General features: G+C 42.1%; 1 protein-coding gene across 1 annotated transcript in view; it reads left to right on the forward strand.

Annotated features, from left to right (window-relative positions):
* Positions 1-780: 780 nt before the first annotated feature.
* Positions 781-25,927, forward strand: part of dennd1b (DENN/MADD domain containing 1B) — a gene marked incomplete at both ends in the record, with an annotated part of 98,618 nt that continues 73,471 nt past the window's right edge. The window contains 3 exons of the mRNA XM_079221472.1: positions 781-797; positions 1,495-1,559; positions 20,819-20,862. Coding sequence (XP_079077598.1) covers positions 781-797; positions 1,495-1,559; positions 20,819-20,862 — 126 coding nt within the window. The remainder of the gene's footprint in view (positions 798-1,494; positions 1,560-20,818; positions 20,863-25,927) is intronic.

The following is a 25,927-nucleotide window of genomic DNA, read 5'->3' on the forward strand; positions in this document are numbered from 1 at the left end:
ATACGATGTGTGGCGGGAGGGCGTGACTTAAGACCGAAATGCGTGACAGTCACGCTCAATGCGTGACACTTGAGAGCCCTGTGTTAATTTGTTGCTTTGTATCTTCTGAATGTTTAAATGGGCAACTGTTTACTATCATGTTATCATGTTCACCGTAACAACGTTAAAAAGCCATGATATGTAGTGTTATGATGTGTTTGTAGGTTGTTCGTCAGCTCCCAAGTTGCAAAAAACATCTACATTTAGAAGCCCTTACAAGGACCCCAGATGGTCCCAGGACCCCACTTTGAGAACCACTGCTGAAGGCAACCCTTTGCAACAATTACTGAACTAATAATGCAGTCTCATAGGGAAACACGTTTTTTAGTATTTTTCATATCAGAAGCATGAATCACACGGCTCAGGTCCGCTGTGTGCATCATGCTGGTTACTCATGTTAAGTGGAAGAGAGATGCTCGCAGGCAGAAGCTGCAGCAAGGTGCTAATCTGACGCGCTGACGTCACCAAATCTTTGACAGCACTTCCTGGAGCGGTGTTTGTTGTGGGAAATAAACGCCGTGGTGCTGAACTGGGGATCCAGGCTACATTTAACGGGAGAAGGACGGTACAAAGTACTGACTACGCTACCCCACCTCCAAGCATGCGGTCGCGGCAGCTTTCGGCCGACACTAGATAAAACAGGAGAAGTGACGGCGGAGTGGACATATCCTCGGACAGCCAAGCGGAGCCAGAACAGAGCCGCCGACAGCACGGAGTTGTCGCGATGCTGTAGCCTAAATCATGGACAGCAGAATAAAGTAAGAGCCCTCGGTTTAGTTTATATCCGTCGCTTCTTGACGTAGACATGTCGAGCTAACGGAGAATGCGTGGTCCCCGGCACGTAACGTCACGTTAACTCGCCGCTGAGTGTACGAAGGAATGTTTGACCGTAATTTGAGCCCTCTCCAAACAGTGGATTTACCCGCCGGGGCCAGCTGGCTCGGCAGCATTTGGGTCAGTCTGTTGCTCGGTCTACTGACGTTAGCTGACCACCAATTAGCAGCTCCGCTAGCCGAGCAGACCGCGGTGAACATGCCAACGTGTGTACGCGACAGCGAGCCACCCCGGTCCTGTCCAACGGTCCTGTCCAACGGTCCTGTCCAACGGTCCTGTCCCCCTGGTCCTGTCTCCCGGTCCTGTCTCCCGGTCCTGTCTCCCGGGCCTGGCCCCTCAGTCCTGTCCAACGGTCCTGTCCCCCCGGTCCTGTCTCCCCGGTCCTGTCTCCCCGATATGTTGTCGGAGCATAGCTGTTATTGACATTGTCGGCTATTGACAGTGTGACTCAGGCACAGTAGGGCAGGTCCACTCTATAGTTATTAATATGATACTAATGTGATGGAATTTAAAACAGTCGGTATGCTTGCTAATGCTAAAAACACACTTGTTGCCCATGTTTGCGTGTATTAACAGCTGCCACTTATCTCCCATGAGTAAACAGTGTTTTGTTCTTCACAGGGAAAAGCCAGAACGAACATTTGATCTGGTTGTACAGGTGGCATGTCCAACATCTGAAAATGAGGGTAGGTGATGTCAGTATTTCCATTTATAATGTACTGTCAGTCGGTCAGCTGGCTGGTGAGACAACTAAATGGGAAATGTTGCTGAACCTAAAAATAACATACATAGTAAATATAGGTAGAGTTGAAAGATTACTCAATTCATTGATTATTTTGACAAAAGAATAGTTGAAAACTATTTTGAGTCAATTTATTGGCCAAACATGCCCAAAATGAATTGATACAATCATTGTTTCGATGTCAATTAAACATCCTTGGGTTATGAACGGTTCTGACAAAACAAGGTATTTGAAGACATCTCCTGGGCCCTCTATTACAGTGTGATAAGGTGTTATCAAGTAATTGACAGATTAATTGATTGAATATTTGTTAGTTGCTGTCCTAAATGGAGCATAGTCATTTGTAATTAGTCTTACATCTACCAGTGATGAAAAACACAAGATAAAAACATCACATGAAACCGAAAAAAGATCTCTCAATTGTACAACAGTCATTACTTTCATATCCATGGTGTTATTACCCTCTCACAATTGAGTTTACTGTAGTTTGTTGACAGCAATAATTGCATTTGGGTATAATGACCCATTGTAAGTCTTTTTCTTTGCAAGGGGTATTCTATAGTGCCACACTTAAGGGAGAAACCCAAACTCAGGATGGAAGGGATGTGTTTTGTCATTGATAATTGACTGGGCTTTCCTGTGTACAGCTGTGTTGTAGAGGTCATCTATTGGCTTTTGCTGGCGGCCTACTAAATGATTAGTTGGTTGGCATAAAATCAATTGTCAGCAATTTTCATAACCAGTCAATCATTTAAGTCATTCTTGATTTCTAGCAGTTCAAAGTGAAGATTACTTCACTTTTATATATTTTTTTATTTAAAATCTTTGTTTTTCTTTTGGCAAAAACTGATATGTGAAGATGTCACATGGGAAATTAGGAAGAACATTTTTCGCAAATTCTTTACCAAACAATTCATTGATAAATAATAAACCAAAAAATAACAAAAGGGGTGTTCAACAATGAAAATAGTTGTTAGTTGTGGCCCTGACATCAATCTTTTATGTATGTTTGCCTGTTGTGTTTTTTTGTCAGCCATGTGTTTGAAAAAATGCTGATGTTTGTGAATCCACAGTAATTGTAAGGCTGCAAGATGTCATTTGACGTCGGCAGAAGTGTTTTTGCACAGTATTTTAAATCAGACAGCGAGCGTCAGAGAGTGACACTGCATGACCGAGTCCAGTTTTGCACAATGAGAGCAATCATTATGTCTGTGGTGTTATTATGTGTGCTGCAGAGTTGACTCTGTCTCGATTGTAAAGACTAGAAAAGGTCAACGCTGAGTTCATCTGTAAAAGTCAGAGATGTTTGCTGTGTTAGTGTTATGCATTCTTCATTTATTTGTCATATTTTCCAGTCTGGACTATTCTGTTATTAAGCCTGACCATAAGTTAACCAGTGCAGGCCTTTCTCTTGTAACCGTGACCCCACAGAGACTGTTTGAGAAAGATCCCGCTTGGGTCACCGAGCTGCATTAAGTGTTCTGCTGTTTGCGGTGGTCAAACATTCCAGCAGTGGTGGCTGGGACGAAAAGTGTTCAGACTAGTTCGGGAAATGACTGTGGCCAATGAAGAAACAACACCATATTCTACCTTTTTATGAATATGGGAAATTAAGTAACCTGTATCTCACATCAATATCCAGTCACATGAGTCAAATATCATGTAAAAACATTTTCACTGTACATTACACCAGCTGTCTTATTTTGCCCCCTCAGTTTTGACGTTAAAGAGGTGTTATGTGGAGGGTTCACTCCCGCAGCTGCTGAGCTGACCGGAGTAGACTGAACGTTGTCCTTGGATGTAGATCTGATATTTTAAACCAAACTCATAAAGCACCGGCCTGCGCTGTAATAACTGACTTCCCCCACGTATGATCCAGGGTTAGACTCATATCCGGACTCATGCTCCCTGGAGCAAAGATACAGAGCAACGTTTGCACACCCCTCAGGTCAAATTGAACAAACGCATTCTGCTCAGTCATTTGATTGAAGTGCTCTCTCGGCCCTGACTGCTGAGTCCTGATTGGACATAATAATGTCCATGTTTAGGAGGTTGTTATGATGTATGTGTGCTGTCTGCCAGCAGAGGCTTAGCATCGTGGTGAATTTTTGTAGGAGTAGTTTCATATAACCATTTGAGGAATGAATCACTTCTCTCTGAATCTGATCAATTTCCCTTTCTTTTACTTGGCTTTAGCTGCCATCTGTATAAAATGAAATGCTTTTGAAAATGAAATGTCATTGCACTAGGCCTGAATGAAGGGATTGTGTGCAAATATTATACATCTAAACATGCATTAAGCCCTAACATTTGACTTGTCTTATAGCAATGTATACTTATGTCTCCATGATGTGATGCTTGCTTTTGCCATGAGCTGAAAGGGTTAAAGCTATGAGTCATAACTGAACAGCTTTGGCCAGCTATGAAACCTCCACAGTTGCTTACCACAAACAAGAGCTGTTTCTCCTACAGCCAAACATTAGGTACTTTGCCAAAAAACACCACTTCACATTCACACTTTATCTTCCCACTAACTCGGAGGCAAACAAACAAGAGTGCAACCATGATAGACTATAATTAAATTGTCATAGCAACATGGTGTAGAACATTTGAGCGTTTGGAGAAGTGGTGGAAGCTTTCAGTTTGTTCATAATTTTCACATCTCCCCCTGAACAGTTTAGTGAAGACAAGTTTAATTTGAGATTGATTTTGGCTGCATTTGAGTTGTTGTGTACTCCCTCTACAACAATCCAGTTTGTATTACCGTGCTTTAAAGTGACTGAGAGGGTGTCGTCTTTTATTGACTGGAAAGCGTGCTGTGTGCACAATTTTGCTGATTCCGCGACACTGTTTTGCCGCTCTCACCACATCCTGGTCTTGCAGGTCTGAAATTAAATCCATGTGCGACAGCATGGCATGATACCATTGTAGTGTGGAGGGTATTCACCTTTGTTTGTAATAGTCATGAGCAAACTACAGAGAAACCTGTGTAGTCATACAAATATAGCTTCGCCCTTTATACATGGTCAGTACGCCTATCCCTCAACTTCCCGTGTTCAGTGGCTTTCACAGCTTCTGTAGTCTGTGATATGTTGACACCCACATTTTTACAGAAAGCCTTGCGATAAGCCTGCCTAAGTTGTTTCAGGCAACCTTTTTAAAACGATAGATTGCTCACCCATTATAAAGTTAATATTTTACACTAAAGTCAAGAACTTTAATATGTATCTGAGTGCTGAATTATTATTACTAATGTTAGTAATTAATCAATTAAAGTAATACATTACAGTTAAGATTTTAACTCAGATAAATGTATCAACTGACAAAGAGCAAAAAATATGACTTGTTGGAGTTTGACTTGAGAAGTTGACCCAAACTGAAGCAAGCTTCTGTAGATTTTCATCCAACCAGTTCACTTTGGCTGCCTTCACCTTTACCCAGTGTAAACTGTGGCTCAGTGGTGAGCAGGGTCGTCCTTCAATCAGAGGATCGGCTGTTCGATCCCCGGCTCCGCTAGCCCATTCCGGTGTGTCCTTGGGCAAGACACTTAACCCCAAAATTGCTCCCGTAGCTGTGCCTACGTTGTATGAATGCTAGTCAGTCCTGATGGGCAGGTGGCACCATAGCCCGTCCATCAGTGTATGAATGGGTGTGACTGATAGTGTGAAAGCGCATTGAGTGATCGGAAGACTATAAAAAGCGCTATAAAAGTACAGGTCCTTTTTTAAATATGTGTTCCAAGTAGAGTTCCATGAAGCAGCACACAATCTATCCCTGACCATGCCGATATAAACAGAAGTCATTGAACAATAGTTCAATATTTTCTATTTTGTATTGTGAAAGTATAGACCTATTTGTTGTTTAAAGAATGGCTAAGGCCTTGTGTAAGTGCCCTTTTAACTGGTGTAATTAGTTTTCCAGAACAATATTCAACCAGCAACAGAGTGGGAGTGTCAGCCTTGATTAACAGCATTACTGTTTTTTAAATTTAAATACAACACTCACAACTTTTAGCAAGGTTGTGCTGTAAAATAGGCCAATGTCATGTCAATAGCGTATCATTTTGTGTTTTGTAAGCCTCGAATGATTAATCCATTTTAATTAATAACAATTGATCATTACTATGGTGGCCAAGTCATTGAAGGTGAAAAAGGGTTTGTCAATAGTAATGTGTTTTTCTACGCTTCAGGAGTGTTTTGATGAAGCATTGAGCTGTGACATTTTATTAATTCACTCTGGCTCTCTATGCTCCAAAACATTACAACTCCACTGCTTGTTTTAATTGATACTAAAACGACTCACCTCAGTGAGTCGGCTTAGTTTATGCGGAGGTTAGCCCTCTACAACGGCCGCATTAGCAATGGTAGACATAAAAATGTTCGCCGCTCTGACCATCCAGCTACATTGATTTAAATGGGAATATCCGTTCAACTCCTATTCTATCTCTATGGTGAAACCCCGACTCACTATGTTTTGGTTACTAAAACTGAATGTCAACATAATTTAAAATGTGGATTTAAGCATTGTTAATTATGGTCCAAAGGTACAGTTGCCTATTCAGCACATTTTATCACTTAGTATTTCCAGTGATGAAAAATGTACGATGCTCCAATCTAAAATCAATTTCACTAAATTATACTGATGATCTTTGCACTTTGTTGTGAAGTGCTCCCATTGTACAGCGTTGACTGTTATGTACACTGCTGATAGTAAAGACTCATATGATTCCTGAAGATCTGTGATGTTCAGCCAACAGAGCCATTCAACTACTCTGAAAGACTGCTATTGATGTCTGACATTTAGCCCTAACATCAAGTCTGACTCACAGCCATCCAGATCCAGTTTATCATACTGTGGTCAAGGAGAATACAATGTGTAAGTGTGTTGCTAAGAGCATGCTATTTAAAGTAATTAACTCTGCCTGTGTTCTGAGTGCGTTGGACAAATTCCCAATTATTACTCCCATGGGTAGGTTAGATTTTTTTGGCAAACACTCGTGGTAACAACATAATATCAGTGGTGTCTAACAGAAATGTCCATCACATTCAAGATTTGATTATAAAACAATAATACAGAAATTTGAAGAGCTTCAACATTCCTCAAAAGAGGTGTTGCAGGGGAAAATAAATAACAAAAAAAGCTCACATCTACAATGGTGGCCGTGTTCATATCTGGACTTGGCCTCACACTTCTAACCATGGATGTGTTGATAGATGACAGACACTGGCCCTTTTTCCTCATGCAAGTCTATGGAGACCTGGCCTCCCTGTTCAGCCCGAGCTCAGTTCCGCTTAGCTCTCTTGGCTCAGTGCTCTGTGGATGCTCAGGCTGTGAGCGAGATGCCTGAGAGCGTGACTGGCATGCTAGCTACTAGCGGCCCTGGCTACATAAAGCCATATTGATGTGCTTCCAAGATGCTGCCAAAGCTAGCAGATGACGCTAATGCTGCCAAGGCAGTAGGTGGGGACAGATGCTACCTGTCCTCGCCCGCTCCCTCCAGCCAGATTGTTCCCAGTAACAAAGCAATAAACTTAATAGATCAGTGTATCAATTTTACTGCAACATTCATGCTGCAATTAAGGAAACGATTTACCGTTTAAAAAGAAACTCAATGAGGACAGTATGGATAGCACTAGTGCCTCACATGACTACGGTCTTGGGTTTAAAACCTGACCCTGGTTCTTCTGTGTGGTTTACTTTGCATGCTCTTTCTGTCAAGCTTCCCTTTTCTGCATTACTCTTTCAGTTCAGACATACAGGTCAGATGAATTGGGATAAATTGTCAGAATGTCTCCATGTCTTATGATATCCCGCCATTGGAAGATGGGTGAAAGCACTTGTTGTTCATTTGTTTCCACCCCATGCTTGTGCCTGTCAGTAGTTTATCATTGAGCATGCGCCTTTTTTGTTGGCGATAAGTGACAGGTTTGTCGTCTGCTTCTCACTTGTCGTAAAAATATGCTGCAGGAGGTTTAAATGGTGAAATACAAATGCATGTGCATAGGTTCGAGAACCAGAAAGCAACAGGATAGTAATACAGTAGACACATGTCTTAATTTGATTCACGTGGCCTTATAGCTTCAATTTGTCCAGCGATAAAAAGTTACTTTTGTTCTGTATCCTAAGATACATTTTCGCTGAGACCCGGAGGTCTCACAGTATCACCTGCTGTTTGCTAGTTAGTTATCAATCTGCTTTCTTCTCTGTTGTAGCCCCCTCAAGCATCACTGTGATGTTCCTTTTTTCCCTTTAGCTTTCACCCTTTCCCATTTTCACCCTTCGTTTTCGTAGAGCAAAACTCCTGTGCAGTAGAACTTTTAGAAAAGGTTGAACGTTGACATTCTGCAAAATGTCATAATTGCTCCTTGACCCAAGCTTTGTCGTTTCTGCAGTCTGATTGGATTCCGGCTGCGTGTTGAGTTCATGGTGGGCTCACACTCAGACGGGAGGCCATTGGAGTACTAACAGATGCCATGGCAGCAAGGAGGGTGTTGATTGGTCATTAGAGAGGCCACACTCCTCCACTCACACTCCTGAGAGGACCTTGGGGTCTCACACTTTGTTTATCTCACAACCCTTCTGCCTTTCTCTTTTGTCTCACCCATATGACTTTGCTAAATTGGCTCTTTCCACAGAATCAGATATCATCCAAGTCTTTGTTGTCTTTTGTTGGTTTTCTCTGAAGCGATTTGAGGAAGTCGCTCAACTTCCCCGCTATGCTATGGTAATGACCGCAGTGTGAGCGGACTTTGAGAAACCCTTCCCACTTTATGTAAGTGTCTATAGGATCATGTCTGACTCACAGTCTAACATTTGGCAGCCTAACCTATTTTTTTGTGTGTGCGTGTGTTGATACCCTTTTCTTTTGTGATCACTCTTAATGACATATTGAGACATTAGACATGTGATGCTAATGTGGTGCAGTAAGCAGTACATGACTTTTGGAAGACTGCATCACCTGACAGCAGATCAGAACCACATTTCAAAAGTGTGTTTTAATGGCATCAGAACGGCTCAGGTTAGACATTGAAAAAACTGTAATTTATTGGGATTATTAAATGGAATAAGCAACTTAAATATGTATTGATGGATGGTGTCACATTCTGGAAAGAAAAAAGCAACTTCTGTCTTTGGCATTACATTTGAAATCTAGTTGACTTTTGTGAAATAGTTGCATGTTCACAAATCAAGACTATCCTGTTGATTTGATGAAAAATGTGAATTCAGTTTCCAAAGTGGATCATCACAGTCTGTCCTTTGGTACTACTACTACTCGGCATTGTTCAAGTTCACTTTTGTCCAGTGCAGGCCCACAATATGTGAGTTGTTGCCTCTAAAGGCCTCGAAGAAATTCCAAGCCAGAAGATATATTTATATATGTATATGTCTTTTGCAATGATAACCAGCGAAAGGTTATGCTAATTAATGTGCACCGGTTGTATACCTGCTATACACAGTATGCACTCAGTGTTGCTGGTCTGAACGGTTTGAATGAGAGAGGGCTCAGTTTGTGTGGCTACAAAACTCACTGTCATCGCTAATGTTCATCCGTTCTGTCTGGCAACAGCTGCCTTTTTCCACACGTACACTCACACTTCGTATGTCCTGTTTCTACCTGTTCTTCTCACATTGCAACTTTTTCTTTGTGATCACACGTTGTTTGCACAAACAAGGCGCAATCCTTCTTGCTTCCTTTTCTGATTATCACTGGTTATAACAGGGAGAATAGGGAGGGAACAAGTCGCTGGGACTTTTCAGGTGGTGCCACGTGACTTCGCTACGTTCATGTCTTCACACACACTCGCATGCATATATGCGCATTGATTACCAGCAGGACAGCTGTGAGTGTACTTCTCTGTTATTTCTTCAGAGCATTGTTGCAGAGTATTATTGGCCAGAGCATGAAAAACTGGGGCAAAATGAGACTGGGTGGGGCAGGATGGGAGGAAGGGAGATTGGGGAGAGAGCGAGGATGAAGGGGGTGGTGGTTATGCTGATGGCAGTAGTCTATAAAACGAGAGGTGAGATACCGAGGGGGTTGCTGGCTGAGCTTTCCCACCCACTGACGCAGAGAAACTCCAGGGGGGGCAAACTGCTTCTGTGTGTGATAGCAAGTACATGTTAAAGTGGATAGTGTGTGTTGGCCATGTATGGCTCTGCATGCGTGTGCACGGCTGCATGGATGTGTGCGTCTGTGCATGAGAAAGAGACACAGAGGCTGTGAGAGCTGCAGGAGGCTCATCTGAATTCACTAATGCTGCCAGACTGGGAGAACATGGAAAGACTTCTAGGCACTGACACTCACAGGCTATTTTTAGACTTCCCCTTTCCATGGCGAAAAAGTGGGGGAAAAGTAGGAACCCGATCAATGATTTAAAATGAGATGATTTTGATGAATGCAGAAGAGTTTCATCACATCACCCCCACTTGCAGCCTCACAGCATTGTTCTTGGTGGCTTGTTTTGTGTATGTGTATGTGTGCGCTTTTGCTATGCATCTTTGTGTGATGGCAGATGAATGGATTCCCTTGTGGACACTCTTAAGTTATTCACCAGAAAGCTGTGGGAGTTTCATGTGTTTGAAAATAAAAACCATGGAGCAAAGGCTAGAATATCGTCCACCTGAATTTAGCCTCCAAAAATCGCTAGTGTCATCTTAAATTTCTTCTTCACTTGTATCATGTCAAAGAATGACAATAGATGGCCATGAGTATCTACGTTAAGCACAGCAGATGGCACAAGTACACACACACACACACACACACACACACACACACACACACACACACACACACACACACACACACAGGATTAACTTTAGTAGTGCATGTTCATAATAAAAGGCTAAAAACGCTACAGCGTTTGAGGAGAAGATGAACTAATTCATGAATCTAAAAGGCACCATTTATTTCCTGAGACCCGTTATTAAACATGGCGACATGTTACCTTGTACACAATAAATATTCTAGTGTCGGTAACATGAAAGAAATGTTTACATCTTAGGCCTCAAGCTACACACAGCAAGCAGGATGTGAAGACGGATGATCGTGACAGTCAAAGGATCTATGCATCATGTATTGTGAGTCAAACAATGATTGGCTGGTTCTTATGCATGTAATACCAATGTGTCCTAGTTTAGCCCCCAAATGAACAGGATTAGTGCAGCTCCTGCTTTAGTGATGTTAATCTGTACCTAGTCTGGCAAATTGGATTTCAGCAGAAAAGCTATGGTCAAAAATATGTGACTTTCGACTGCCATATTCTGCAGGTTTTAAAATGACAGGATTTCAACAGGATTTGGCGCCCACTACTCTGATCGTGTGCAGTGGGAATGACTGCATAAACCTATTAAACAAGATTCCGCTCTCTGTGAGATGGTCCTACAGGAACTGTTACGTGTGAGCGTTTTGTACAAATCACTGTCTTCTGGCTGTCAAAAGTATGTTTTATTTGTATTGCATTATTGGCAAATAACCTGATATAAAATGATGATGAGTATTCATTTTTGCAGGGGAGACTCAAAAATATCCAGCATACTTTAAACCCCACTTTTAGACGAACAGAAGAAGCGGATAAAGGCAGAGATTAGAGTTACAAAGAATGGAGTCCTCTGGTTGTATTATGGTCTCACAGGTCTGCTGCCATGTTGACTGATGTAAAATGACTCGAAAGATGAACGATGCAAAAGACAGATATGTATTTTCCCCGGCAATTAATGAAATCAACCTACTTATTGACATGATATGAGTACTGGTATCCTGACATCTAGACTGTTGTCCTTTTAGACCTTAATTTTTGTGGCCAAGGCCAAACCCGAGTCAAGCAGAACTCTTAGTACAGGCCTCCTGTCTGTGCTGTCATCTCAGCTTCTATCCCCCACTATTTACATGTCAACAGCTATGCCCAGAGGCTACGTCTCTCCATTCAAGGCTGCTTCTATGTTGCCTAACGCCACACAATTACTGTGAAGATGATGGCGTTTACATACATGTTGTAGCCCTACTGGCCCTTAATTTGGGTTCTGGCCTATTTTTCAAGACAGAAAATATAGGTCAGTCTTGATGTCTCTGAATGTCTGAGACCATTTATCATTTCAAATCATATAATTCATCACAAGGTCTTTGTTTTCATATAGACAGACACAGACGCGCACGCACGCACGCATGCACGCATGCACATACGCACACACACAGACACTTATGCCTCCCTCACATTAGGACAGGGCAATTTATTGATGTTATATCGATAGCGTGACATGGAAGATATCGTAATATGGCACACTTCCTGGTTTTAATGAAGTAGATACTGGATCAACTAATAGCTCTTCCAATCATTAATTTATCTCTTTTTAAATATCCAAGTTTCTTAAAGATCATGAACTTGAATCTCCTAAATACACACAGCAACAACCACTTTCATTCCACAAACAACACATTTACAGTTTATATCAGGTCTTGTGTGGAATTAGTTTGTATATTTACTTATTGGTCTCTTGTAATTTTGATTGATTCATTTTAATATAATTTATCAAACAAAAATGCCAAACATCAGCTTAATTGGATGCAGCATGACTTTTGGGCTCGAGAAAAATAGATGCTAAAAATCATTGTCAGTTGCAGCTCTATTGAGCTATTCATCTAACCAGTACTGATAGCAGTGGTGTCTATTAAACCACACTTCTGAGTCCTGTGTGAATGTGGGTGACATTCTGGTATTAATGGGTCCAATGCGGGTAGAATGTGTTTATTAACCAACATCAAACACTGTGTTGTGTGGGAAAGTGGGCGGGGCTCTGTTGACATGTGTCCTGTTTGCTAAGGCACTTGGTGGCCAAGCTCACTTTTCAGATTCCCAGAGAAAGCTTGCTGATGAGGCAATGTAAAATAAACCAACCAGTTTAAGTGAACATCAATGTATTATTATACACTTTTTCAGTTTGTCTTGCAACCCCTGACTTTATTGAATTAGAGATTCCACTGGAGAAATACAAAGGAATGATAATGGATGAACAACGGCTGAATGTTTTAAACTGCAAAGGCCCCTTTTCTCCAAATGACCCTTCCAGACCCTTCCTTTTTAGAAAAGGTTCTCCTAAAATGTGTATATTCAACTTGTTCTCCTGAAGCCAGTTACATTTTGGGAAAGTGTGTGTGTGTGTGTGTGTGTGTGTGTGTGTGTGTGTGTGTGTGTGTGTGTGTGTGTGTGTGTGTGTGTGTGTGTGTGTGTGTGTGTGTGTGTGCGTGCGTGTGTGTGTGTTTAGATTCCGGGGGTTCAATAGTGTGTTTTTCTTTCAGCATTTCGTCCATCAGTCCTGCAGAGCATTGAGACCCCTCTGAACGTGTTTCGTCACTATTGTGCGCTTTTAACGGATAGAGACATATTGTCATACCTGTGGAAAGATTGTCTGACTGATTGCCTGTCTGACTGAGAGCTGTCTGTCTGTCTGTCTGTCTGTCTGTCTGTCTGTCTGTCTGTCAGTCAGCCTCTGCATGTGAACTTCAAATCACAGCTCGGCAGCACCAAGCATGTAGCCGCCAAAGGCAAGGCTTTACACTGTCATCAGCACCACGCAGCTGCCTCTGGGTGCTGTGCCATATGACATTAACTGAGATCGATCCTCTCCACACCTCAAGGAGACGCTGTGCTACACAGTGTTTTTACTCTGATCCTGCAACCACCACCTCAAAGACTAGGAAAGGAACTCCACTCCACCCTAAGCAGATGTAATTGAGTGACAATGACCTGATCACCACTTTAACTTTGTAAGTTGTAAACCCAAAAATAATTTTATTTTCTGCTGTTTATACACCCAAAAATAATTTTACATTCATGGAAAAAAGTATCCTCAATACTAAGTTACACTCTTGGTCCAGGTTATATTCATGTTTTTTTGTGACTGTTAACTTAATAATAGAGTTATTAATAATGAACTGTGCATATATAGATGTTGTGTTTTGACTGAGGCAGATGGTTGGACCATATGGAGAGAAGTATGTGATTATGTGAAGAAATGTTGGTATTTAAGGCGACAAGCCAACAACGAGTGATCGAATCATAACCACTAACCTGTGCTGTTGCAGCCTGCCCTCCTTTTTCCCTTTTCTATTTGGAAATACGTATCTGGGTCATGTCTCAGATTTCAGATTAGATCTCAGATTTTAGGGCACATTACTGCGTTAATGTAAGAACTTGATTTTGTTATTTGGCAGCAACAGAACATAATACAGTGAAGAGAGAGTTGGAGACTAGTCTGTCAAGGGAGATACTGGTTTGTTTTTCTTACCCCCCGCCCCCACTACAACAAACATGCCGTCTGTGTGCTGTGTGGAAGATGCAGTCATGCGAAGCCGGTGTTTGACATAATGTTGGACCAGTATGGAATCTGACTGGGAATATCAACGCTGATATGTGGTGATACACAGAGGCTGTCACAAAGGTTGCATCCATATGCTGTGCCACTCATTCGTGAAGCTGTGAAATTGGGTTGCATCCCAACTAGCCTGAAGACAGTATCACTTTCACTTCTCTCTTTCTGTCTCTCTTTCCGCTCCCCCCCACCCCCCCTCTCTCTCTCGCTCTATCTTTTTTCTCTCGCTTTCTCAGCTCATCCTTCTAAAGCATTTTTCTGGGAAGACGGAACAATTAATGTGGCATTATTAGGGTCACATCATCTCCATTCAGCTCTTTCTTTCTTCTCCTTCCAGTGGCTGAGGCTGTTGTTTATCTTTTTCAGATGTAGCTGTAGAAATGGCTTAGAAATCCCCCAGGCCAACATCTCTCACATGTGAATCCTGCCAGTTGATTTTTTTGGCTGGTAAAGGAGGTTCTACCTTAGAGGTTGTTTTTCTTTTTGTTTTATTCAGATTTTCAAGTATTGGAATTTAATGCATCTCTCCTTTTTGAAAATGTAGACCTATTTCCAGACCAAATCTAGACCAATGTGATAATGTATTTGCTTGTGCCTTTAAACAAGAAATGATATGCCCTATGTCAAAGACAAATCTGTCTAATTTGTTCCAGGTAGTTCTTGACTAACCTCAGGCTTTCACTACTTCTGTCAGTCCCCAGTCCTCATTTGTAACAACATAGTGTGACCAATCAGTTTTAGTAAACTTAAGAACCATATCATCGTTTAAGATGTTTCTCTTTTTCCTCTGCTCACTAAATCAGCATGAAATGTAATGCCATTTGCAGTGTGCAAAGTGAAAGTTTTTTTTAAACGTCTGTGAGTGTGTTTTTCGTTCTGCTGGCCTTTGTAAAATGCCAGTTAATCTGCTTACTCTTTTAATTGTGAGTGTAGGGGTTGGGCCTCCTCCTGGCCAGAATAAGGCTACTGATCCAGAAGTAAAACGATGACCACCACAGTTATTCCTTCTTTTAGGTTTTGCAACCCCCCTAGTCTTCTTTAACCACTGCTCGTCTCCTCCTCCTCCTCCTCCTCCACCATACCCTCCCTCAGAGGGAAGAAAGCTTCTTGTTCTGACAATAGACATTTTTTACCATATGTTGGCTTGACATCTTCATCAGGTTCACAGCAGGTTACCTTAGTTAACTTTCACTCCACTGCCTGATGGGATTTTCTCTCTCTGTTTCTCCAATCGGCCCAGGCTCAAAGTCTAGACGGCCTCCGAGGCAGGGTCCCTTCAGCCCTGTGTCCACAATGGCCGTATTGTGGATGCTTAGTAGCGGTAGCTTCCTCCCGTTACAGCGAACAGGCTAGTGCTAAAACAATGCTTTTGTCCGAGGGCGTACGAGGGGGGGCTAATCCACTACATACTGTGAAATAAATCTCTCTGAGATGAGAGAGTGAGCGAGAGAAACGGAGTGAATGAGAAATCACTGCCAAGAAGGTTAGAGTGCAGCAGTTTAACCCCTGGCCAAGAAAGAGGGAGGAGAGGAGGCAAAGGGAGCGAGAGAAAGGAGGAACAAGGAGAGGCAGGCGCTACATCCCTTCATCTCCGGAGCACGGATGGAGGAGAGGGGCTGCCGGTGGCTTTCACAGCCTCTCTTCTCACCAGAGAAGCTGCTGTTCACCATATGGGATTTGGCCTCTCTTAACAAACAGGCCCCCTATTCACTCACAACACACATTCAGTGGTTCATGGAGTAAGGTGAAAAAAGTGCTTTTTTTTTATGCCTTTAGAACATTGGATGGCCATGAGGGCTCGAAGTCTGTGTTTGATTCACATAGTATAGAGAATTATAAACTAGAAGCTTTCATCTAAATGTGTATTCACACTGGATTTAGGGTTAGGTCTTTTTGTGTTTTACTGAAATCTTTCTCAGTCTTAAAGCCAGAACCATGCATTCAGGCCACTGTTATTGAGCTGCAAGGTGATCCTATAGAAACACAAACGTAGGCCTCTCGCTGTGGGTGTATTTCATGTTTATCATATGATTTTCCCAGTAGTTCGCAAAGGCTATTTTTATAAAGCTTTATGTCATTCAAAGTGAGTGAGTAAATAAGTTGGATTCCACTTTTTTGGTTTCGTGACAATATGTTGAATAGTTGAATAAGTTGCCGTGCAGTGCTGGGCAGTGCGAGGTTTCCGACACACTGGTGTCGCGTGCCAACTTTTTCTTCCAGCCAGCAGCATTAGGGCAGCATTAGGAATGACATCCTCTGCCAACAGCTTCTTTTTAGCCTACTTGGAAATCCCAAGAAGCGTAGATTTATGCCAAGATGAAGATGCCAGCATTTTTCATTTTTAGCCTACTTGGACGTGCCAGTGCACTTAGATTTATGCAGATAATAGAAGAAATAAGAGATGAAGGGTTTATTTCTCGTCCTTCTCATGTTTCGGTGAACATATATCTTGTTAATTTATTCTGTTTAATCCTCTCACGTCTAATGATCCACCTGAGTAGGTAGAAAGGAAGTGGTGCCAGTTGAGAGAGGCAGAGTTCTTCTACCTCCCACTCTTAGGCAAGCCATCCATTTCTTCCCTCATCTCGTCCTTCCTCCTCCCACTCTTTCCCTGTTGCCCCGCTCTCAGTTCCCAACACCCTTCACCTATTAACCCTCCTTTCTCCTCGCTCACTCTTCTCATCCAACTTTTAAAGACTGGCGTCTCAGGAATAGCCAAAACATTGATTTTCCACCGTATCTACCACCAACCACCTCCCTCTCCCCAGTATCTGTGTCACGGCTCAGGGGCTTCCTGCATGTTGCCCCTATCGTGACTGTTGGAGGTCAGCCACGCTCGAAGCCCTCAGAGATCAATGGACATGCTACTGTACAGTAAATATTCACTCCTGAGCTTGCTTCCATCTGTAAACACGCATGTACAGCACACTTTGCAAACAGAGACCAATGGTCACTTCTTGAGCTTTTTCTCACATTTGCCTCACCTCCATTTCCTGGGGTGTGAATGGAGGAATCTAACTCTGGATAGGTGATTTCAATTCAATTCTCACCCATTGGATCTGTTTACACTTCACCAGGGTGAGAATTCTATAGGTTGTTTTCCCCTTGTCACTGGTGTCGCATGCCCTTTACTGTTGTTTTTATACGGTTTGCAACAGCTCTTTATGTATTTTGTCAACAATAGAAAATACAATAAACACATTTTTATTCTTTTGCATTTTGGAGATAGATAAAGGAGAGGCTGTTGTCTAACAGATCAATGTATCATGATGGCAGGCCGAACAGAACATGGTTTTCAGGACAGAAGAATGGACAAATCAGTAGCAGGCACTAGGCAGGTGTATGAAAGAGCAGTGTTTGGTTAGAATCGGAAAAATTTCAAAAGCTACAATACATATTGGCATTTGTTGAACCTGACCTTGTGAGAAAGCTAAAAACATTCATATAATGCATTTGTAAAAGCCACAGCCTGTGTTTTGAAAATGCAAGATCCTGAAAAGTCTGCAAAGGCTGCAGAAATGTATTTGCTGTGGACTCATGGCTTACAAACCGAGTAATGATTGTTGGACGACATTTCAATTGAGAAAATTACAAGCATACTTTTTGCACCTCAAATACTTGTTATGTGCTGAAAAGAAAAGGGGTTAGTACATTTATGTATTACATATGTCATAGTTTACAGTTGCAGTATTCAGAAATGAATTGTTGCATTTTTTCTTCTTCTTACAGATGATGTGTGTGCGTGTGCGTGTGCGTGTATGTGTGAGTGTGTGTTTGGACGAAGGGGAGGGTGGTTTAGGATCTGTCATGGTGACATTTGTGTCCCCTGGCAGAGCAGCAGGGGTCCTCTTCACCTCTGTAACCTTCAACTTTCAGCCTTAACCCGCTTCAGGCCCCCTCTTGAGTCCACCACACGCCTTGCACATCCAAAGGGAGGGGTATATTAACGCAAAAGGGTGGAAAAAAAGAGAGGGGGTGCAGAAGTGAAGAGGACAGAGCTGCAGGGGAGGGCGGGATGAAGAGCAAGAAAGGTTGTGGAAGAAATTTAGAAAAAATGCATCAAGCATGGGAATAAGAGAGGCGAGAAGGAGGAGCGTAAATGACTGGGGGTAAAAACAAGATGAATATTTAAAAGAAAAGGCAGTGGGAAGGAGAAGCAAGAGGCAAAAGGATTGGCAGAGAAATGTGGAGGTGGAGCAGAACGGAAACAATAAGAGCCTGTTGGATAGAAAGGAAACGCACAGGATGCAGAGGAAAGAGAAGATATGAATGATAAAGGAAGGTGTTTGGTGGTGCTCTGAAGGTCTTGCGTGTCCTCAGCTGTGTGTTGTTACAACTCAATGTTTTCTGCCTTCTTTTGCTTTCTTTCTTTATGTCTCTCTCTCTCTCTCTCTCTCTCTCTCTCTCTCTCTCTCTCTCTCTCTCTCTCTCTTTCTCTCTCTCTCTCCTCTGTGTGACTCAATACTGAATTGAATATACTCAAGTCCACAAAATGTTTTGGAAAAGGACTTGGTCTTACATCATTCTACTCCTAGAGCTTTCATACAAGCCCCAAAGGACTGAAACTTTTTAAAATTTATTTTTTTCTGTTTATACATACTTTTGACTATTACCTATAACTGCTTTTGGGAACATTTATTTTAAGCATGTCATCTGTTGTTTTTCTATTGTTCAACTTATCAAACTATTATCAACCATGGCAGAACATCTGAATAGTAAATACTTAATTATTGTCTACCCTTCAATGTGGGTCATCAAGCTATTCATCATACTGTAATCGGCGATACAATAGATGAATTAAAGCCTGGAGCATACAGCTACCTTTTTAAATTCACCTGTGCTTTTCCTGCATGACAAGTCAAAATGTAAAAAAAGGTCTTTTGGCACATATGTGTTGCAGCTATCAGAACCTTTAGCTTAGTGCCCATCAGCCCAGCTGTGAACATGGACACTGACAAAGTAAGACCCCTTACCCTCTTGTCTTCTTCCGTCCTGTATCACACTCCAGCAGCAGTTCCCATCCTCTCACCCAGCAAATTGGCATAAAATAGCCCTAACTGTGGCAGATCATATGGGTAGGCAGAGGGGAGGGGGGTCGGAGTCGGAGTTGGTTAGTAGGGCTTTGCTGTTTTTTTTCTTCTGTGCTGCTCTTTTCAAGCTGGGGCCCATGAAATTATCCAACAGGATTATGTAAGGCATGATGGATTCTGCTGCGTCCTGTCATCCGTTTGTCCATTGTGGGCCTCTCTCTCCCAGGCTGCCTGGTGTGTTAGCCATGAAGCTACTCTACACATTGTGTGTTAATGCATGTCCTCTTTACTGAGATAGGGGGGTCCTCCCCTCTGGCTTCATAAATGTTTGCATTAATCTTTTTGGACATATGCGTAGGGCAGGATCATACCCACATTTAGCTTGTGTTAAAATGATCATACATACTTTTTAATTAAAGGACAACGGACTAAATCAACCTGTTTTACTTGTTGAACTCAGGGTTATTGCTTTTCCGCAGTATCAATGCTATCAAATGGTTTGGAGCTTCCAGATTCACTTTCTCTCAGCCAGCTTTGTTCAGACAGAGGTGGGGGCGTTCATGGGCCGGTATGCCTTTTGAACGTCCATGACAGTGAACCTGGCATGCAAGAGCTCATCTCTTCAAACCCTTGCTGTTTCTGCCGAGGTCACAGGGTGACCTTGGAGCTGTGGAAGCCGTGTTTACCAGAGACCCCTGTGTTCAGGCTATTGCTCGGTGGCTGCTTCCTTTCAAACACATGGTATAAGCCTGTGAGAAGAAGGTCCTATGTTTGGGTCTGGAAATGAGCTTTAAAAGAGCTGCAAACATGTTGCAAGAGTGACACTAATGCAAATAGATAATACAAATAAATGGTTATTTTTACCCAACAATTTACCCACTATTTTCAAACTATTAGTACGAAGAGAATTAGACTACGTACATACTATGTTTTTCTTGTACGCTCTGTCTTTATTATTTACATAAAACATTAATCTGTTTGACATTCTGAATGTCTTTGAAGCAGATCCTACTGCAACTAGTGATTATTTTACTGTTGATTTCCGTTCTCCTTTTTGATTAATTAATTAGCAAGTGGTCTAAAAAATGTCAGAAAGAATGAGAAATACCCATCACAGCTAATTAAAATAACCCGTTCATCTTAAAATGTTTTGTTTTAAATTGGCATTTATTTTTTACCCTAACTAATGCTTTGTATTTACACTTCATTACTGACCTAACTGTTAATTGACTTTGTCTGAATTGGTACATTTCTCTTGCCTAATCTCTCGGCACTAATGTTATTTACTGGAGAGAAGAAACAAATCTCCAACCTCTGTTACAATGTTAAACCCTTTAACTTATGGTTTTACATCTCTCCAGCAAACAGCCAGGCTTGTCTCAATTTAGGAATAATTAAATACAATAAACTAGAGTATGTGTTGATGTGACTTTCTTAAACGTGCATGATTTGGTAATATAAACTATCATATCTACACTGAGAATATAGATTAGCATATTTACAGCATATACCTCCTAGACACACTTGCTCTCTTGTCTTTCACTGTGTGCCGCTCTGCATGTGTGTGTAAGTGAGTATATGAGTGTGTGTGTGTGTGTGTGTGTGTGTGTGTGTGTGTGTGTGTGTGTGTGTGTGTGTGTGCGTGCGTGCGTGCGTGCGCGCGCGTGCGTGTGTGCGCACGTGCACAGACTCGCAGCAGCCACCCTTGCCCCCACCCCTCTCATTAATATGTATGTGTTCTGAGGCAGCTAGCGAAGACGGTGTGTTTCTCACCCGCTGATTAATGCTGTCTGTCAATTACCTCTAGATCCAACCGTGCTGTGGAGCTTCCCCCAGGACCACACCGACCAGGTTGGAACACACTCCGCTTTTTCATTCTTTCCTCTGTCTCTCTCGCTCTCCCTCCCTCTCTCTCTCCCTCAGTCGTTATAGACAACCTCTACCTCCTCCTCCCTTCCTTGCCTAATGCCCTCACTCACCCTGCCATCCTGTGGTAACCCCCCCCCACCGCCCCCCAAACACCTATCACCACCACCACCACTCTCCTCCTCATTTCTCTCTCTCTCTCTCTCTCTCTCTCTCTCTCTCTCTCTCTCTCTCTCTCTCTCTCTCTCTCTCTCTCTCTCTCTCTCCCTCCTCCTCCTCTCTGTCTCTCTCCGTCTCATTGTACGTCTGTTGCTGGTAATGAAAAGCAGTGAGCAGGTCTTCAATAACCGACGAATCAGTAATTATCATGCAACCGTGACAGGAATGCACACCTCTGTTTTCTCCTTTTACTCTTTCTCTCTTTGTATCTCCTGCTTTCTCTCTCACTGTGTCTGCCTCCCATTGTTTCACATGTATAGCATTATTACGTTCATTTTCAATCTGAAAGGAAAATCTGCAGCTGTTTTGCAATACTTTTTGGAACACCACGTTTATTCTAAACCAGTCAATGGTACGTATTGCAGGGTCATGTACACCTCAGTATCACCCAGTCTGCACTGTTGAAGAGTCCCATATATGAAGAGGGCATGAGGATGATGATGTCTTATTTTTTAAATCTTTGTTTATCATTTGTATTGATTACAATAACATTTGAAACATTGTTGCTATAAAGTCCAATGGGCAAGAAACACAAGCACAGACACAAGCCAGATTATTGAAACCAATTTATTCAGAGAGACAGTGTTTGTTTTTAACGCCAAAGTAATCCTTGGCCCGATGTTATCTCACATAAAAATGGTTCCAACAAGTTTGAAGAATTGCAGTATACTGATTTTAATTTTGGAGCAAAAGAAAGCACTGGTATTGGTTCTATACCTGGTATTGGTTGATACCCTCACTTGAAGTATTGAAATGATTTAACAGGAGATGAAGTTAGATTATTAGTCTGTTCTCTATAACATTGTTAAATGTGTATTGTCCCATCTGACTCATTTTTATTGATGTCACTTCAATTAACTTGGTGAGTGAAATGTTATTGCTAACGATAAAAAATGATGGCCAAAACTACCTAATAAGACGCAAATTGTCAAACACCCAAATTATCCTTTAAGCCAATCACAGTTTGTATCAGCTGTCTCAGGGGGACAATGTGTGCACACACATATGCAAAACATTTTTGAGAATAATTTAAATAGATTTGATATCCCTTTTATTCAAAAGCCCTGCTCTTTACCCTTAGGAAAGTACACCACCTCAGCAGGGTGTCTTTGTTATTTATCTCTGGCTTCACCTTCAAAGAACCACAGTCGAGATCCAACCTGATCAAAACAAGAACATAGCCTGTAATAGCATGCGTATTAATCTCTGTGTTGTGCACATCAGTCTGTTAGTACATTAGTTTGACTCATTCTCCTGTTGCATAGCCATGTGATGACTCCATGACTCCTGCTCTTGGCTTCTTGGGCTGTGTGTGTGTGTGTGTGTGTGTGTGTGTGTGTGTGTGTGTGTGTGTGTGTGTGTGTGTGTGTGTGTGTGGGGGGGGGGTCTTTTACTGGTAGTTATTTAGTCTCATAATGAGAGTAGACTGAGATTTGACAGGAAAAAGAACAAGACATGCAACATATTGTTTCTGTTCCCAAAGTGGCCACAGCACAAAACAGGTCCTGGAGCAAAACGATGGACAGATGACCGCAGCAGTGCATCATTGGGCTGAAGGGAAAAATGGACAACTAGAAGAAAAAGAAGGGGCGGGAAATAAAACAATATGTGTGTAGGCTAGCTATCTCTCAATGCAGCAGCCAAGCCAGTGAGCGTAAACGGCTCTCCTGCCTCTCTGATCCACTTTGAGGAATAAACGGGCTTGTAGAAAGATGCTTCAGGCAATGTCTGCCTACCCCACAAGAACCAGAGCATGCAATCAAAGTAAGAAGAACAGGGAGTGAGGGAACGAGAGTGTGAGCAAGAAATTACAGACTTGCAGAGGAAATGGAAGTGATGGAAAAGGAGTAAAAAGAGCAGCTGAACCCAACATAGATGGAATTCCCCCCTCAAAAAGTAGTGTATGTGCTGTCATGGGCTTGCCTCATCCTTCCTCTGCGACATGTCTTCCTTTTCATCCCACCCACAACCTTACTTTTCTTTCATTCTGTTGTCGACCAGATCGTTTGTGTGGATAAGATGGCCCTTAAGATGGCTAGTTAGCGTGCTGTGTACAGAGGGATTGGCCCTTTCCCCCATATACATAAAGACTGTATTCACGGGCCTCATTACCAGGATTAGGGCTCCTTTCCTCCTTTGTGGGGCTGAAGGCTGGAGTCCTCTGTAGCCACAGTCTATATCTCTTTCTGTGGCCCGAGCTGGCCAGCATATGGCAGCAGCAGCCAACAGTCTCTACAGAGGGGCTCAGAGCTCAGAGCAAGGCCTCCTTTTGTTTAGGCCGTTATTGTTGCTCAGCGTAATGACATTTGTAGGCCGTAGGATCGGGGTGGAGGGGTTAGTCTACCCCAGGGGAGAGGGGGAGAGAGAGGGAGAAAGAGAGAGAGATGGAAGGAGGGGGGGAGACATGCAGACAGACAGGAGTGTGGATTATGGAAATATGAATTGATTTTTTTCTGTTCTGTGGTAGAATAGAAAGCTCAAAGGAGAACAGACTGCAGGCTGGCTGGCACGCCGGGGTGGTGCTGGGGAAATATGAAGTGAGAGGCGCTTGCTCCCTCTTTCTCTCTCTCTCTCTCCCCTTTCTTTTTCCCTCCCCCTCCCCCTGTTCCTCCCTCAGCCCCTGAGACTCTTGATGCCCTGGTCATCCACAGATGCCACTTGGATAGAGAGGGAGAGATGGAGAGACGGAAGAGAGAGAGAGAGGGAGGGCAAGAGAGAGGTGGCTAAAGCATACATTTGAATCGCAAGAAGGGCTTTTTTTTGCAAATGAAGCAGACAGATGGAAATCTGTCCGTTTCCTCTCAGATCTCATCCCAAAGTTGTGGAAAAAACACAGCAGACAGACCACGCACACTCATGCTGTCCCATACACACACACACACACACACGCACACGCACACACATAGACACACATAAACACACACACAAAAACAAAAACGGTTCTGCCTGTTAGTTCTAGCTAACCAAAGTTTGGTGTATAGAGGGCCCACTCCTCTGTAAGAACAGAGGATAATACTCAGCAAGTTCCACAAACAGACGACCATTTGAAAACCTACAGTGAACAACGCTGCTGTATTTAACAATGTTACTCACACAGATGTACTTCCTTGTCCAACACTCCACTCAAATACCCAATTTTAAGGTCAGCATTGTATTTATTATGTATGTGATTATCTGTTATTTTTTAACATACACATGTCTTTGTATGTCTTTCTGTTGATTTTATTTATTTAGCTTTGGGCTTTCATGATGTCGTTTCCGTACATTTAACTCTCCCAGCTGTCAGACAACCATGGGATTAACCGCTTTACCAAACAAGTTAAACAAACAAGTCCAATTTAAACCATCAAACCCTCGAATAAATACTGAAGGGTTCTGTGCATAAGGTCTCACTCTCACCTGATCATTTAATATACTTAACTTGGAAATTCCTCCTCCATAAAAGTGTATTTAATTGGCAGTTTTATGTTTCAGAATTTGTGCTGATATATACTTTTTTTTTTTTTTACAGACATTATCAGATATTTTTTTTCCTGTCAGATATTCAGAGGTGCTTGTAATAGTGAAAGTAACAAAGAAATGATGGGCAAAATATACAAGGGTTTCACCTCGGTGAACAAAAACTCAACAAATGATATAAAGGATTGTTGGGGAAAAGCAGATACGAATGAAAATACCTTAGGGGGTGTAGCTGCAAGCCTGGGAAACTCAGTGTACTTCTATCAATTCCTGATCTGGAGCAATAGGTTGAGTGAAATCAGATTGTGTTTGTTTGTTTTTATTAACAGAAATACATATTAACTGGGGCAAAGTACTCCCAGTACTCCTGCTGGAGGAAATATGGATCAACACTGGTTGACCATGGACACATGTTTTGGTATTGTCAGTATATATACTAGATATATACTAGATAAACCAAGGATACTGGGCATACTTTAGTAATGACATATTTTATTTAATCTTTATATGCTTTGGACATATACCTAAATGTTGTGAAAGTAATATCTACCTCCTGAAGAACCTTATGGCTGCAAGTAAAAACATTTCCCAATGCTGTCTGGGGAGAAACTTCCTGAATGTGCACCTTTTCAGAGACACTGTCCACAAGTGGGCATACTCATCGTGGCTACCCCATGGCTTTGTGGACTGTCGTTATAAAGCCTTGAGTTGGGCAATTTGACAATTGACAGCTTGACTTTTGGCAGCGGTTGAACGGAAGTTACCGTATTTGGAATGAAGGATACTCAGCTTTACGGTCGACTATTTTACTTGAATGTGGATGAAATTGGATTGTTACTCTCAGGAAATAGACACTGAATACTCCACAGTGTGTCTAGTTGCACACTCCATATTCTTTTTTTCTTCTTCTAGTCATTATCTCTCTTTGTTGTGAATTCTTGCACATTTTCTTCCTTACAGTGTAAAGTTAGCTTCTCCTCACCGATTACTTCCATATCATACACTCTTGCATACACATGGAGATAACGTGGTGTTTGCTTTCTTGGCATATCATCGTTATGTGTCATTCTGCTTCAACCTCTTGGTGCTCTCGTTAATCTTTTCTCTATTTTTCCCTTTCTGTCTCCCGTCCTGTCTCTTTCTGTCTCCACCGTCATAACTGTATTTATGCCCATCTTTTATTTTGATAAAAATCACTCTTGTTCCTTTTGTATGCCTAGCTCTCTGCTGGTTCATCAACCTTCTACTTTCCAAATATCTTATCTCATATTTCCCCTCTAAAGAGACTGTTGCAGGAAATTGCAAATTATGCATAAACCTCCAACCTGGTTGCAGCATAAAATCCACAGAGAAATAAAGGATATATTGAATA

The sequence above is a fragment of the Taurulus bubalis genome (genome assembly GCF_910589615.1).
Source record: "Taurulus bubalis genome assembly, chromosome: 7".
NCBI classification, from domain to species: Eukaryota; Metazoa; Chordata; class Actinopteri; order Perciformes; family Cottidae; genus Taurulus; species Taurulus bubalis.